Source organism: Homalodisca vitripennis, chromosome 6, assembly GCF_021130785.1.
Source record: "Homalodisca vitripennis isolate AUS2020 chromosome 6, UT_GWSS_2.1, whole genome shotgun sequence".
NCBI classification, from domain to species: domain Eukaryota; kingdom Metazoa; phylum Arthropoda; class Insecta; order Hemiptera; family Cicadellidae; genus Homalodisca; species Homalodisca vitripennis.
Window position 1 is genome coordinate 73,005,490 of NC_060212.1, and position 15,632 is coordinate 73,021,121.

The 15,632-nt window shown below is 36.8% G+C and overlaps 1 protein-coding gene across 1 annotated transcript; it reads left to right on the plus strand.

Annotated features, from left to right (window-relative positions):
* Positions 1–2,418: 2,418 nt before the first annotated feature.
* On the plus strand, positions 2,419–13,940 carry LOC124365431. Its single transcript, XM_046821410.1, has 14 exons — positions 2,419–2,434; positions 6,988–7,106; positions 7,281–7,349; positions 7,471–7,539; positions 7,665–7,733; positions 7,859–7,927; positions 8,053–8,121; positions 8,342–8,410; positions 8,540–8,608; positions 8,734–8,802; positions 8,928–8,996; positions 9,122–9,141; positions 9,307–9,499; positions 12,899–13,940. Exons 1-14 carry the CDS (start codon positions 2,419–2,421, stop codon positions 13,517–13,519), a joined length of 1,590 nt encoding a protein of 529 aa, XP_046677366.1. The 3' UTR covers positions 13,520–13,940.
* Positions 13,941–15,632: the final 1,692 nt, after the last annotated feature.

Sequence of the window (15,632 nt, forward strand, 5' to 3'; positions counted from 1 at the left end):
AGCAAAATTTGCTTTAAAAAAAAAAATTATAAAAATTTTCAGTTTTTACAAAAAAAAACTCTTTTTACTTTTTTTTTAAAAGTTAAAGTATGAACCTAATTTGAGTGTATACAGTATTTTTAAGATTTTTTTTCTTTATTTTTTTTTCTTTAACCATGATGAGAGTGCATTGCAATAGGCCACCCCCCATAGAAGAAGAAAGGGCTGTAAAATTCTAAATGAAACCCATGTATAATATATGATTGTACAATAAAAACAAAACACGGAATCTATACATGCCAGTACCAAAATTTTATAAGTTGTACTTCATTTGTCAGAGTTTAGAACATTACATTGTAATAGTGTAGTTTTCACAATACACCAAATAAAACATCAAGACAACACAAATGAATATGTATGGTAGAGTCAAATACTTGCTTATATATTTCTTTTGTATAGGTGTCAGCAACTTTTTAAAAACCAAAATAACCCTATTATTTTTACACACTAAAACTCATGTTTTTCGCTTGGACACTCAAATCACTACATTACTTTTTTAAATAAATACAGTAAAACACTGTATAAGTTACTATTAGATTGTATTTACTCAAATGCTTGGTTATCAGCACATAAACAACAAGAATGACTCTTACGCAACACAGTACTCGTCTGCTACGTTGTGACTGGAAGACAAAATCATTTTTGGACGAGTTTTCCTTATCAGGAACCAAAATAAACTTTATTAATTATGTTATTAATACTTTCCTTCTTCCATAATAAATAAAAAAAATACTTCGATGGAGTCATACTTCCTATCGCCAAATCACCTACAAATAGACTTACACGAGCGACCCTTCAAGTAGACCTAGACGCTGAATCACCTGTCACTTTCAAATTATAAAACGTTCTTTTAATTTTTGTTTTTATTGATTGTTGTAATAATTTGTAAATTTTAAAATAGGTTTAAGAAAGTCTGTTCTTTTTAATACTCTAAATTTATTTCATCTGCAGTAAGAAAAAACTCGTCCAAAAAAATTGATTAGTTTGGAACCTACTGAGTATACAGCTATCTGGTTATTTGGCCAATAAAATATCAAAATACGAACGTCAAAATTAGCAATGGCAGCACTTTTTGCACTCTTTCAAAGTAACTTTCATAGTAATCTAAGTTTAGACTTGATAGTAATTAGAAGATACAAATAGCCACATTAACTCGTATTCTAGAGTTACACTCATGTCGTAAATAAACATTCATTATCATGGGAGATATAAATGTTGATATAACTGGAGCCAGGAACAGAAACAAGCAAAATTAAAAAAGAAAGCTGCTTACCTAATATTCAAAGAGTTGATTCCCGCCACAAGAATTATCCTATATCAAAATCATTATAGACTGGATTGCTTCCAATATGATCACTGAAGCACTTGAATATCAGTCTTTAACACTGGTCTTGATCACAAGCCAGAAGTGCATATCACCAATTAGAGGAAAAAAAAACTAAATCAGTGACAGAGCAATTGGGGGAAGAAACTTGGTGAGCTGAAAGGTTGTTAAAAAAAAAAAAGGGGGAAAAAGTTTACATCTTTAAACTCAGAGGAACTTCAACAACTAAGAACCACGGTAACAATAGCTCTGGACATGCTGCCCCTTAAAACGCAGGATAAAAAGCCCAAACCAAAACTTTGCAGAGCAGAAGCTTAAAATTTTGAAAAATTTTATTACCTAGCTTCCCTCAACCATTTTGAAACCACAGGAAATCTTGCTGAAGAATCAAAGCGACGGACTTAAAAAAAAAGTTGACCAAAGATGAAGACCCAAAGAAGTAAAAAGAATCGCAGATAAAATTCCCAACTCCCAAATAAGCAAAAACAATGGGGGGAAACGATTAATGTGTCCGATAAAAAAAACAAGGCACCTTACTCAGCTCAAACGACCATCAAGGACAACTTATTGAAGCACATATGCTGTGCTGAACAGTTCAATGATTATTTTGCCAACATTGAAAAAATACACCATTGATCGTAAAAATGGCACTCCCAGGAGACCAGTTGAACCCCCTGGAGGGACTCACCCCAGTGAACTCAGATCATTAAGCCCCACAACCCAAGAGGAGTTAAGATCAATTTTTAAAAAAGCTTAAAACCCAAAAAATCAGCAGGAATTGACGACATATCCACAAAAAGTACTAAAGCACTGTGCAAAAGAAACAAATTTGCCCCCTCACTGACATTTTCAATAATCTTTAAATGAAGGCCACGTTCCTCCGCTTTAAAATACCCAAAATATACCCAAAAATTTTAAAGACTGGTAGTAAAACAAAATTTAAGAAACTATAGGCCCATATCCTTACTCCAACGGTCGCAAAAACTCTGTGAAAAAATAGTACTCACCAGGCTTCTAGAACACTGTACACTCAAAACCCGATAAAAAAGTTCAGCATGGGGTTTTTCAAAGGTAATCAACTACCACAGCAATGATTGAATTACTAGAATCAGTAATTGACAGCTTAGAAAAAGGGAACCTAACTACAGCGATCTTCTCGATTTCAGCAAACGTTCGATGCTTTGGACACGGCCTCATACTGAAGAAATGAAGCATGGGTGTAACAGCAACGGCCCTAAAAAGGTTTGAGAGTTCCTCAAAGCCGTAGTCAGTGTTGAAATTAAGTCTACAGTAAAAGGAACCAACAAGGCATTTCGGTCGCAACCCCTGCCAAACAAAGAGGTGTGCCCAAGGATCTGTGCTGGGCCCGTGCTGTTCATTCTTTTTACTATGACCCCCCAGTACTTAAGTGAAACACTAAAACTTTGATGTACGCAGACGACACAACTTTTTAAACCTCGACAACCCTTCTCCTGAAAATTGTGCCTGATGCTTTATTTCGTCAATATGGCATATCAATATTGTGATAGAAACGACTTAGTGGTGAAAACCCCCCAAAATAGCCAATTAGGATTTTGGGAAAAAGATAGGGGGAAATAAACTCCTTACCAGAATGAACTTAGTTTACCAAACAAATTCCTTGGGTTTAGTTGACTTAAATTATCTTGGACCCTCATTGGGCCGCTATGTAACAGATGAACTCAAGCTTGTATGCCCCCAAGCAGATCAAAACTATCGGAGATCTGATACTGCAGTACTGCCTACTTCGCTCTGTTTGAGAACCCCATAAGTATGGACTGGCTGTATGGGGAGGAACCTCAAAAACCAACAGAACAGAATTCTAATCCTCCAAAAAAAAAGGCAATTAGAATCCCTTTCAAACCCTTTATCCCCTGGAAAGCTGCAGAGAGGCCTTTCCCAACCTAAATATTTGACTGTGACGCTCTCTATATCCAAGAATGTGATGTAGTGGACGGAGAAAAAACCTTACAAAGGGTTGAAGAATTCACTACTCAACACACGCAACTAAAATGTACCAACTTCCCCTCACCACTTAACGCAGTATGAGAAAAACCGACCTACATGGGAAGAAAACTGAGCAACTGCTACCAACAGAAATACGGCGAAGAAGGGAAAAGAACTGAAAACTGCACTCTGGAAATACTCTCTCAACGGGCCATCTATACACTTCAAGAATTCTATCTGGATGTCTCAAAATATCAGACAAATCATGAATTTTGATGCTATCGTTATTATTATCCATAAATGTAATAACTTACTTTTTGACACTATCTCTGTACTTGATGTATATGAATAAAGAAATTTTGCTTTGACTTTGACTTCATAACATTGCAACGCTGCGGCACTCAAAGGGTTAATACTTGGTACAAAAAAATTTTTTGGCATCTCATAATTTGATGGAAAAAAAAAAATTATTCCAGGGTGCTGTATAATAAGCGAAAAGTTTGCTTTCGTCGTTTGGATTTGTCATGAATATCGATGTTCGAATCAATCGATAATTTAATAAAATTGTGTTAGTGGGCTTATTATACTGCAGCTAAAAACATTTTAGGCCAAATTTGGATGTTCATTGCCATTTTTCTTATCGTTGTCACTAAACCCACTCACTACATGAATGAATAAAAAGCTGGCAATGACGTCACTAGTCTATTAGTAGGTAATAAAATAAAAAGCTCGCAAGATTAATTATGAATTATATATATATAGGTTAATGTTGTATTCGATAGTTAAAAACATAATCATGATTTATTGTGGGATGTCCCCACCCCCCCCCCCCCCCACCCCCCCCCCCCCCCACCCCCCCCCCCCCCCACCCCCCCCCCCCCCCACCCCCCCCCCCCCCCACCCCCCCCCCCCCCATACCTTATTTTAACCCTTTGAACCCCAGGCGACGAAATATCGTCGCCGAGAAGATATGCGAAGATCCCCGCGGCGACGATGTATCGTCGCCAATGAAGTTGCGAGAATCCCCGGGCGACGTAATATCGTCGCCATGGTATATGCGTTTAATACATATTTATTTGAAATCGTAAAATACTTATTTTATGAGTATTAATACATATTTATATGTATTTTACTAAAATACAAAATCGTAAGTACCAACAATTTTGACTATTTATTTATTTAGGTAATATCAGTGATTTTTGTGTTGTACGCCTAGAGGTTTTTACAAGTCGCATACTTTTATATAAAAATTCAAAAAAAGTTTATTTTTAGAGATATCAATATAATTTTTTTTGTACATACACAAAACTAAATTTAGAAAAATAAAATGTGGGTGCCCATGGTAAAAATATTTCTTATTTTTTAATTAAAAAATCTTAAAATCAATTTTTTTGCCTACAAATCTATATACATATATTTTAAAATTATTTTAATGCTGTTAAACATTTTTTTATACTTCAGACTAATCTTTTTCTGTGTATACAATTTCATTCTGGACATTTTGGTGTGTATTAAAGACAATAGCATAAAAAATAGCAAAAGTATTAATTTTTTACAAACAGTATGCAAAACAGCTGTTTCTGCTCCGGGGATTCTCCGTAGTTCTTAGGTCAAATGATTTTGGTACGTTTTTTCCACCATCAATATTTTGGTCTGGGGTTCAAAGGGTTAAAGGTTTCTATTCACTGATCATTTTGAACAAAAAAGTTTCAATTTATTATCAAGTTTTGAGCTCCTGTATTTTCTTGTAGTTTCTTAGTGAATTAATCTTTTTAACTTTTCTCCATTAGATGCTGTAATTGAAGTAATTATTATTCCTACAATTATCTAGATTCTACCTATTTCAGTCCAAAAATTATTTTATTGAAGTAACCTTATTTACAGTTGTTCAAACTGTAATCAGTTGTATTCCAAACAGTTGGAATACAACTGATACTCTGGAAACTTAAATGTTTTACAGCCAAATGCCTCTTCTCCCTTCATTGCTTTAAATGTAGCCAAACAATACTGTCATGTTAACAACTTGGCACTAAACGAAGGAAAAACAAAGCAAGTACTGTTTAGTAGAGCACAAAATGAAAATGCTGGACTCCCGATGTTAGAGGTGGAGGAAGAAACTAAGTACTTGGGAATTATTGTAGACAGTGCTCTATCTTGGACACCTCATGTTGATTTGGTCTGCAACAAATTGAGTACTGCCCTGTATGTGCTCAAAAGAGTTAGAGCTGTCACAGACCTCGCAACAGCTAAAGTTGCTTATTTCTCACTATTTGAATCCCACATAAGATATGGACTGCTTGTTTGGGGTGGATCAACTGCAGGAAATCTGAATAGAGTCCTAATAATGCAGAAAAAGGCTGTGAGAGAGTGCTTAGCAAGCTTGGGACCAAGAGACACTTGTAGAAGTGCTTTTAAAGACCTTGGTATCCAAACTGTTACTGCCTTGTTTATCTTTCAGTCCATCAATCACATTCTCACAAGCAATGCTGAAAGATTCATTGACATCCATACCCACAACACCAGAAACGCAGTAAATTTCAACCTTCAATCTCACAGACTTGCAATGTTTGCCAAAAAACCTTCCTATGCAGGAGCAAATTTTTTCAATCTACTGCTAAGACATCTCAAAGAAGAGAAGAGACTATTCCCATTCAGGACACGTCTCACCACCTGGCTGGCCGACAAGACATTCTACTCCGTTGAAGAATTTTCAAATTGGAGAGATTTGTCAACCTAATTTATAAATACTTTTATCTATTGACACATATTCTGTACTCTATGTTCATGAATAAAGTTTGCTTTGACTTTGACTTGACTATTGATTGAACAGCAGCCCAGATTGCATCATGTCCTCTCGAGTCATAAACACCCCATAAAGTAGTCCATGCTTGTTAAATCTGGAGGTCTAGGTGGGTAAGTAGGCCCACCACTCCCAATCTATGTTTGAGGGATATTCCTCATTCAGATTTTGTTATACCACTTCAGAGTAGTGGGCTGGCATCCCGCCTTGCATAAACCACATTTCTTATAAACAATACCGCACCAAGTATTGAGGGTCCAGTATTTTTGGTTGTCTACCTCTCGTATCCAGTGGGGATTTTCAAAAGCCAAGAACCTCATTTTAGTGACGATTCACTTCTCCATTACTTTAGAGTTTACTTTGTCGCACTATAAAACCTTGTGAAAAAAATATTCATCCTCATGCATTTTATCATGGGTCCACAAATAAAAGTTAATTCTTAGAAGGTAGTCATTTCTTTGCAGTTCTTGTTGTAGTGAATTCCAGTATGGGTGCATTTTATTGTCCTTAAAAATCCTGATTAGTGGATACAAGTAAGTCACATCTACAACCTGTTGGAATAGTACTCTAAGGAGGTGGGGCACTCCAGGTATATCGTATTGGCAAGTTCATAATTAATTATGAAGTATTAAATTTGAGTTTCTTACATCTGTTTGTAGCCAGGTCTACAAAGGTAGAGTCGAGTCACACTGTGAGCTGCTGGTGTTCACAAAATCAATGTAGAAGTAGCAAATTTGAGTTTTAAAACTTTTTTTTGCAGTCAGTGCCAACAAGGCAGAGGCGAGTCATGCTGCGAGCTGCTGGTGTTCACAAAATCAATGTAGAAGCAGTAAATTTAAGATTCTAACTTTGTTTGCAGCCAGTGCCTACAAGGCAGAGGTGAGTCATGCTGCGAGCTGCTGGTGTTCACAAAATCAGTGTAGAAGCAGTAAATTTGAGTTTCTAACTTTGTTTGCAGCCAGTGCCTATAAGGCAGAGGTGAGTCATGCTGCGAGCTACTGGTGTTCACATAATCAGTGTAGAAGCAGTAAATTTGAGTTTCTAACTTTGCAGCCAGTGCCAACAAGGCAGAGGCGAGTCATGCTGCGAGCTGCTGGTGTTCACAAAATCAGTGTAGAAGCAGTAAATTTGAGTTTCTAACTTTGTTTGCAGCCAGTGCCTACAAGGCAGAGGCGAGTCATGCTGCAAGCTACTGGTGTTCACATAATCAGTGTAGAAGCAGTAAATTTGAGTTTCTAACTTTGCAGCCAGTGCCTACAAGGCAGAGGCGAGTCATGCTGCAAGCTACTGGTGTTCACATAATCAGTGTAGAAGCAGTAAATTTGAGTTTCTAACTTTGCAGCCAGTGCCAACAAGGCAGAGGCGAGTCATGCTGCGAGCTGCTGGTGTTCACAAAATCAGTGTAGAAGCAGTAAATTTGAGTTTCTAACTTTGTTTGCAGCCAGTGCCTACAAGGCAGAGGCGAGTCATGCTGCAAGCTACTGGTGTTCACATAATCAGTGTAGAAGCAGTAAATTTGAGTTTCTAACTTTGCAGCCAGTGCCAACAAGGCAGAGGCGAGTCATGCTGCGAGCTGCTGGTGTTCACAAAATCAGTGTAGAAGCAGTAAATTTGAGTTTCTAACTTTGTTTGCAGCCAGTGCCTATAAGGCAGAGGTGAGTCATGCTGCGAGCTACTGGTGTTCACATAATCAGTGTAGAAGCAGTAAATTTGAGTTTCTAACTTTGCAGCCAGTGCCTACAAGGCAGAGGCGAGTCATGCTGCGAGCTACTGGTGTTCACATAATCAGTGTAGAAGCAGTAAATTTGAGTTTCTAACTTTGCAGTCAGTGCCAACAAGGCAGAGGCGAGTCATGCTGCGAGCTGCTGGTGTTCACAAAATCAGTGTAGAAGCAGTAAATTTGACTTTCTAACTTTGTTTGCAGCCAGTGCCTACAAGGCAGAGGCGAGTCATGCTGCAAGCTACTGGTGTTCACATAATCAGTGTAGAAGCAGTAAATTTGAGTTTCTAACTTTGCAGCCAGTGCCTACAAGGCAGAGGCGAGTCATGCTGCGAGCTACTGGTGTTCACATAATCAGTGTAGAAGCAGTAAATTTGAGTTTCTAACTTTGCAGTCAGTGCCAACAAGGCAGAGGCGAGTCATGCTGCGAGCTGCTGGTGTTCACAAAATCAGTGTAGAAGCAGTAAATTTGACTTTCTAACTTTGTTTGCAGCCAGTGCCTACAAGGCAGAGGCGAGTCATGCTGCGAGCTGCTGGTGTTCACAAAATCAGTGTAGAAGCAGTAAATTTGAGTTTCTAACTTTGTTTGCAGCCAGTTCCTACAAGGCAGAGGTGAGTCATGCTGCGAGCTGCTGGTGTTCACAAAATCAGTGTAGAAGCAGTAAATTTGAGTTTCTAACTTTGTTTGCAGCCAGTGCCTATAAGGCAGAGGCGAGTCATGCTGCAAGCTACTGGTGTTCACATAATCAGTGTAGAAGCAGTAAATTTGAGTTTCTAACTTTGTTTGCAGCCAGTGCCAACAAGGCAGAGGCGAGTCATGCTGCAAGCTACTGGTGTTCACATAATCAGTGTAGAAGCAGTAAATTTGAGTTTCTAACTTTGCAGTCAGTGCCTACAAGGCAGAGGCGAGTCATGCTGCGAGCTGCTGGTGTTCACATAATCAGTGTAGAAGCAGTAAATTTGACTTTCTAACTTTGTTTGCAGCCAGTGCCTACAAGGCAGAGGCGAGTCATGCTGCAAGCTACTGGTGTTCACATTATCAGTGTAGAAGCAGTAAATTTGAGTTTCTAACTTTGCAGCCAGTGCCTACAAGGCAGAGGCGAGTCATGCTGCGAGCTACTGGTGTTCACATAATCAGTGTAGAAGCAGTAAATTTGAGTTTCTAACTTTGCAGTCAGTGCCAACAAGGCAGAGGCGAGTCATGCTGCGAGCTGCTGGTGTTCACAAAATCAGTGTACAAGCAGTAAATTTGACTTTCTAACTTTGTTTGCAGCCAGTTCCTACAAGGCAGAGGTGAGTCATGCTGCGAGCTGCTGGTGTTCACAAAATCAGTGTAGAAGCAGTAAATTTGAGTTTCTAACTTTGTTTGCAGCCAGTGCCTATAAGGCAGAGGTGAGTCATGCTGCTAGCTACTGGTGTTCACATAATCAGTGTAGAAGCAGTAAATTTGAGTTTCTAACTTTGTTTGCAGCCAGTGCCAACAAGGCAGAGGCGAGCCATGCTACGAGCTGCTGGTGTTCACAAAATCGACTCAGTGGAGAAAGATGAATGCAGAGATATAAGGACATCTCGGGAGTTTTGTGGCTGTGCGTGCAAGGGTTACTGTGATCCGGACACATGTGCCTGTTCCCTTGCTGGGATCAAATGTCAGGTTAGTATTGTGTTCTATACAGTGTCGAAAATGTGGTGGTTTTCATAGAATTTAATTGTAACTATCTCAAACTTAAAGTTATGTATCAGTGTAGTGTAGTGTATGTACAGTTTGAAATATCCACATTACTTTATAGCGGCTTTTGATCTTTTTTTTTATGTATCGGCTAATGCTGTTTTTTTTCTCCCTTGTAGGGCTTTGGAATGATAATTAACTATGATTTCGGTCTGTCAGCAGATGAATTCGTCAGATAAGAATTACATGTTTGTCTAGTAGCACTGTTTACTTCATTCCATTTTAATTGTGTTTTGATGTAAAAACAAATCTTAAAGCAGTGTACAATAAACAGTTATTAGAGTGTAATAATATCAATATTGATATTTAGATGTTTCCATAGCAACAAGCTTTTGTTTCTTTTATTGTTTCTAGTATGCCAAGTGCATAAAAACACAATCTATTGTTGGCATTAGTTTATTATGGAAAAATATAATGTTATATATAAATTATGTTTATAATTTCATGGCATTTCATCAGGTATATAATTCAAAAAAATATGTTTTTACCCAAAAATATGTATTGTATTCTTCATTTTTATTACCAAAAAATACCTAAATTATGAAAATCTGTCAAGTGGTTATTGAAGCATAATGTTTTGAAGCTTGCAAATATGCAATAATTAGGCCAGCAATTTAGAGGGTTAACGTAGGAAAATAGCTAAGACAGTTAAATGGTATGTATGCACTCCAGGAACACATCTGGGTTTTCTTATTGTGTGATTAAAATTTTCGGCCAAATACAATCAAATCTTGCATTCTGTATCCAGGCAACATAGAAAAAGATTGAAAAAAATTATATTCTATACATTGTTGTCATGACGATCACTTGGTAGGTTTCTTCTATATTATTTCAGAGTGCAATTGCCTGGCATTCTTTACATGTCCTTTTAAAAAACAGGCTGGCATATTTCATAAAAACTTTGAAAAACTGTCTGGTACTAAAAGGGTTAAATACAGTACTAAATTGAAACTTATAGGTTAAGTATGAAATAAATTAAGAAGTGAAATCAAATAAAAACTGGATGTACAGCACTGATATTACTAACATGAATTCAGTAATTGTTTTTTTTTTTCACAGTGAAGAGAGACTATTGGATGACATGTAGTTTTGACATTGTGTCATAAACATGACATCGGCAGGTGTAGTAGTAGCCTGTTGCTCTAGGTATCGTAGTGAAGGTCAAGCACTGCTGCACCATCTGCGTGTGGCACCACCCACTCTCCTTTATCAATCACAAGTTTTTGTCATCTCTTCCTTCCTCCTGCTGCAACTATGTCGTGATCAGTTAAGAATTCAGAGGTCATACCATCTGCTGCCATCCATTCATTGACCTGTGTTTCAACTGTTTTCTCACAACCAGGAATTGCTTGAACTTGTTGTAACAGGTTGTCTCTGTCATTGTCTGCTTGAGGGTGTCATTGTCCAAGACTTTCTCAATGTTGAATTGTAACGTTCTCCCAAGAATAATCAGCCCAATAAACAACATCCTTGATGTTAGTGTTTTTTACTGTTTTAACCAGACTGTCATCTTCAATCAGGGTTCGCAAAATTGTGGTATTTAAGTTTTGCAACACACCTTTGTTCATTGGCTGCAATAAGGCTGTGATGTTTGGAGGTAAAAATATTCCTTTCATTTCACCGCTATACAGTTTTTCGGTATTTGGGTGTGATGGCGCATTGTCAATCAAGAGAATTGCAAGTGGAGACGAATCATTGTCATTGCTGAATTTCTTGACATGGAGTACAAACTTGTCATGAAATCATTGTTTAAATAACTATCCACGTTTTTGTCTGGTTTCTGTAATAAACTGGCAATGACTTCATATTGATGCTTTTAAAAGCTCGAGGCTTAGCAGATATGCCTATCAGGATTAGTGGGAGCTTGTGATTACCAGAATTGTTAGAATATGCCATTAATGTTACTCGATCTTTGCTTATTTTGAAGCCAGGAGCATAGGTTTCTTCTTTAAACGCTAAACTCTTTGTAGGCAGTACTCTAAAGTTGAGGTCAGTTTCATCAGCATTATAAATTTGCTGTGGAGAATAATTTCCTTTTGTTATAAAAGTTTCAAATGTACTCACGTATTCCCTTGCTGCGTTGTGGTTCTTCTGTAATTGTCAACTATCATATTCCGTGGTGTTTCTTCCATCAACTCACTCATGATGTTTTCTTCGTAAACACCACACATTCTGCTTGTAGGAAACTAATAACACTTCTCAAATTGTATTTGGCGGAGGATCAATAGAGGCGCCGATGTTTATGCAACTGCAGCTCAGCGGAAACTAGTTACTTGATCTCAGCAGTGACAAATGTTGTAGCAGGAAAGATGCATAATCGACTATTGCCCACACTGCGGAACTGCCACGTTTCAGGTCGTCACATCGTGAGATCAGAAGTTGAAAGAAAACGGCCCTTGTACATCCTTTTAAAGGACTTAGTTATACAACTAAACAAATTACAATATAAACAAAAATGTTTTTGCCACAAGAAACAGACGTCCACACGTAGATGTAACAGACTTAGGTAGACATAAAAAATTCAAACTGAAGCTAGTTTGGTTATCTATGTATTGTTTTTTATACAGAAATAAGACAATAATGTGTCATTGCATTCAGTAATTTGCGTACTGGCATTTAGCTGTCATCCATGAATAGACTTATTTGAAGATTTACATCTATACTTTTTTTTTTATCAATGATTTGTCTAGTCTATTTTATCTGTTGTATAAACACTAACTTAGTCTAAATTTATTTTAATTTACAATCATATGGATATCAGTTAATGCTTCTTGAACATGATGATCTCAACCTGATTTTAATGACTGAAGTGTATATTTCTTTTTGGGAATATTTGTATCAGTTAAAGTTTTTGGGTGTTTACATTGCTTAATGTTTAAGTAGGGCCTGTATAGTTCGTTTTAAACCAAAAGAAGACATGATGCATATTTAGGACTATATAATGTTTATATTCAAATGTATACTAATTTTTTTTTAAGGAATCACTGGTATAGCTTAGGTATACAAATAATGATTGTTTCCATTTGTGTGTATAAGTTTTAAATTAAATTTAAGATACAAACTGTAATACTGGTGAGTTAGAATTAGTGTAAATTACCTAGAATACTGTAAACATACTGAAATCTAATAGAGCACTAAAGAAATGTTTGCTTTGTTTGTAGTAAAATGCTGTTCTTCAATTTATTAATAAAACGAATTTTTAGGTTTTTTATAGTTAACCTATACCACCATTTTATTTCCTCATGTTTGTTTGAGTAATAATAATGCCTTATAGCTCTTTTTCCAGCATTCGAAATCTAATATACATATTGTTTGTTGTTGTAGGTGGACCGGTTGAACTTTCCCTGTGGATGTACACGGGATGGATGCGGCAATTCTAGTGGCCGTATCGAGTTCAACCCTGTGCGAGTAAGGACACATTTCATTCACACTCTGATGCGGCTTGACCTGGAGAAGAAGCAGGCTCAAGAAGAAGAGGAAGCTGCACAGCGCCGTCAAGTAAACCTCAGTTTGAGGGACAGTGCAGAGGCTTGTGCCCACTCAGGGAATTTCCCAGAGTTCCCTTACCGTGACAGTTTGTACAGTTACGACGGTTACGACTCGCAGAACTCAACTTTCAGCTACGGTTACAGTGGCTACATGCCGACATACGAGCACACAGATGTGTCTGACTTCGTCTCTCCCGGGCTGGAATTTCAGCACTCGTCGTATCAATCGTTCTCGTCTTCGGTGGACAACAATCACTACACAAACAATGAAACAAAACTGGAGTCGTTTTCGGAACTACTGCAAGGTCGTTACACAGACGGAGACCCCGAGTTGCCTAATGCAACAGAGTCGAATAGTCGCAGTCAGGAGAAGCCAAGTCAGAGCACAGATGAGTGTCAGAGTGAGAACTTTGGGGAGATTATTAAGAAAACCATGGTAGAGAGTGTAACAGGTTAAATACGTCGTGTACATAATTATAACTTGTACAAAATATCAATAACCAGACCATTATGATAATTGATTTTAATTCAGTTAAGCCAATATTATTTTGTGTAAAAAGATTTATATATTTGTATATAAACCCTATTTTTATGTTTACTTACCACTAGGATTGTTTTTTTAATCTTTTGATTTTCCAGGATTGAAAGTTTAAGTTTTAAATCATGTTTGATCTCAGGAGTATACTCGCCGAAACTTTTTAACTGTTTTCAAAATTAAGAACTTATATTTGGGTCTTTATTATACACGATTTAACATTTTTCATGCCATAAATTTACATTTTTATTGCATTTCCAACTATTTTGTATCATAAATATTATGTAAAAATTATAACTGTAGCAATGTAATATTTCTGTTGATTAAATCTATTAGAATCAAATATTACTCTAACTTATTTTATTATTTTTGTTAACCCTGTGGACACCAGGCAATGATACTACTCCGTTTGTACCACTGCTCCCCTATCTTAGGCCTATCTTGGGGCTCAAAAGGTTAAGACTTATATAGTTGTTTATTATTCCAAATGGTTCATAATGGTGATTGATTATGTGCTATTAAGATCCATGCATTGTTTGTCTTGCGTTTTTCTCTGTAACAGTATTTTGTCAAACCTTGAAATTTGAGAAAACATTGTTTCAGTTAAAAATATTGTTATGTATACAACTAAAAGTAAATAAATCACCTATAGGGGAGTCAAGGGTATTCTTTTAGTTTTACCTAAAATGAATGAACCTATACAGTGTTGGGCCTTTGTTTCAGTGAGTTCTGTATTTAGTTGTATAAGTATGATTTTGTGAGTTATTCCACTATTAGGTTACGAGTGCTATATTTTGCAGTGGTCTCCAACTACAACAAAATACCTAAACTCGCAGTCTGCTTAGTCATTCTCTGTCTGTGGAATGCAGTGAATCGCCAGCATGCGTGTTTGTCATTTGTAATAGTGCTGTGGCTTGTTTGTGAGATCCAGAACTCATGTGGTATCTCTTGCAGTGGTCTTTAACCCTAGAACTGGCGTGCAATACAGTTGACTCAAACAGCTACAGCAGGTATACTAAGTGAGGTATCTGCACAATCAAGACATCAAGTCAGGATGGTGCTACTTTCGGGATGAGGGAGGTGGCCTTGGAGTCGCTGGTTCAATTCCTGCATGACATTAGGGATTTTTGTTGTGTACTCTTATGACAGTCACTCTTTAGATAAGCTGGTGGGTTGGTCCACCATAAATTAATGGTAGTTGGCTTGGGTGGAAGTTGACGGTATCAGTGATTTTCTTATATAAAAGTACCAGACCTAAGATACCTGTTTTCCAATTTTGTCTGTACAATTAGTAAAAATCACTTGATTTATACTTATTGTATGTTCTACAAAGTATTTATGATCATAGTAATACCTTTATAAGAGTAAAAAAAACCATTAAACTACAATAATATCCAAAAATTCAAAGTCTATATTCACTGAGGGACTAAATGTGTTGTAAATTAATTGCGACTGCCAGATGTAAGGTTCTGACATTCTGTGTATTCTTCTTTCCGTGATCTTTAATATTAAACTAAACTATACATATCTTGCACCCTCAGTTCAAATAAAAACTGAAATATTAACTATGTGTGCTAGATTGATCATTTCCACCAAAACGAAAACCCCTGAACTAGTTTAATCAGTTCAATGAAGACTCCCCAAGCTTTGAATCAAGCAAGGCACATGGAAACAGTATCAAAGTAATAGTAATTTAGGTTTAACCACTTGGCCCATAAATAATAGCATAGCAGACAATGAGCTTTTAGAAGGAAATAAATTGTTTGAAAAATTACATTATTTCATTCATGGAATACATTAATATAATTTTACAAGCCAGCTTCAATGTATACCAGCACTTACACTATTTCTTTATAAACAATGTCTGTAATTCTGTTGGATGAATTTCTACTTTAAAAGTTTGCCCCTGTGCTTTTACCATACAAAAAGCTAAATGAACTGGGAACTGCTGTGTTCAAATAAAAAATTTAAAGTTTTAAGCAAAACATCAATCCTTGACAGAAAAACACTAGGTTCTTTGGTACTTTTAGTTATT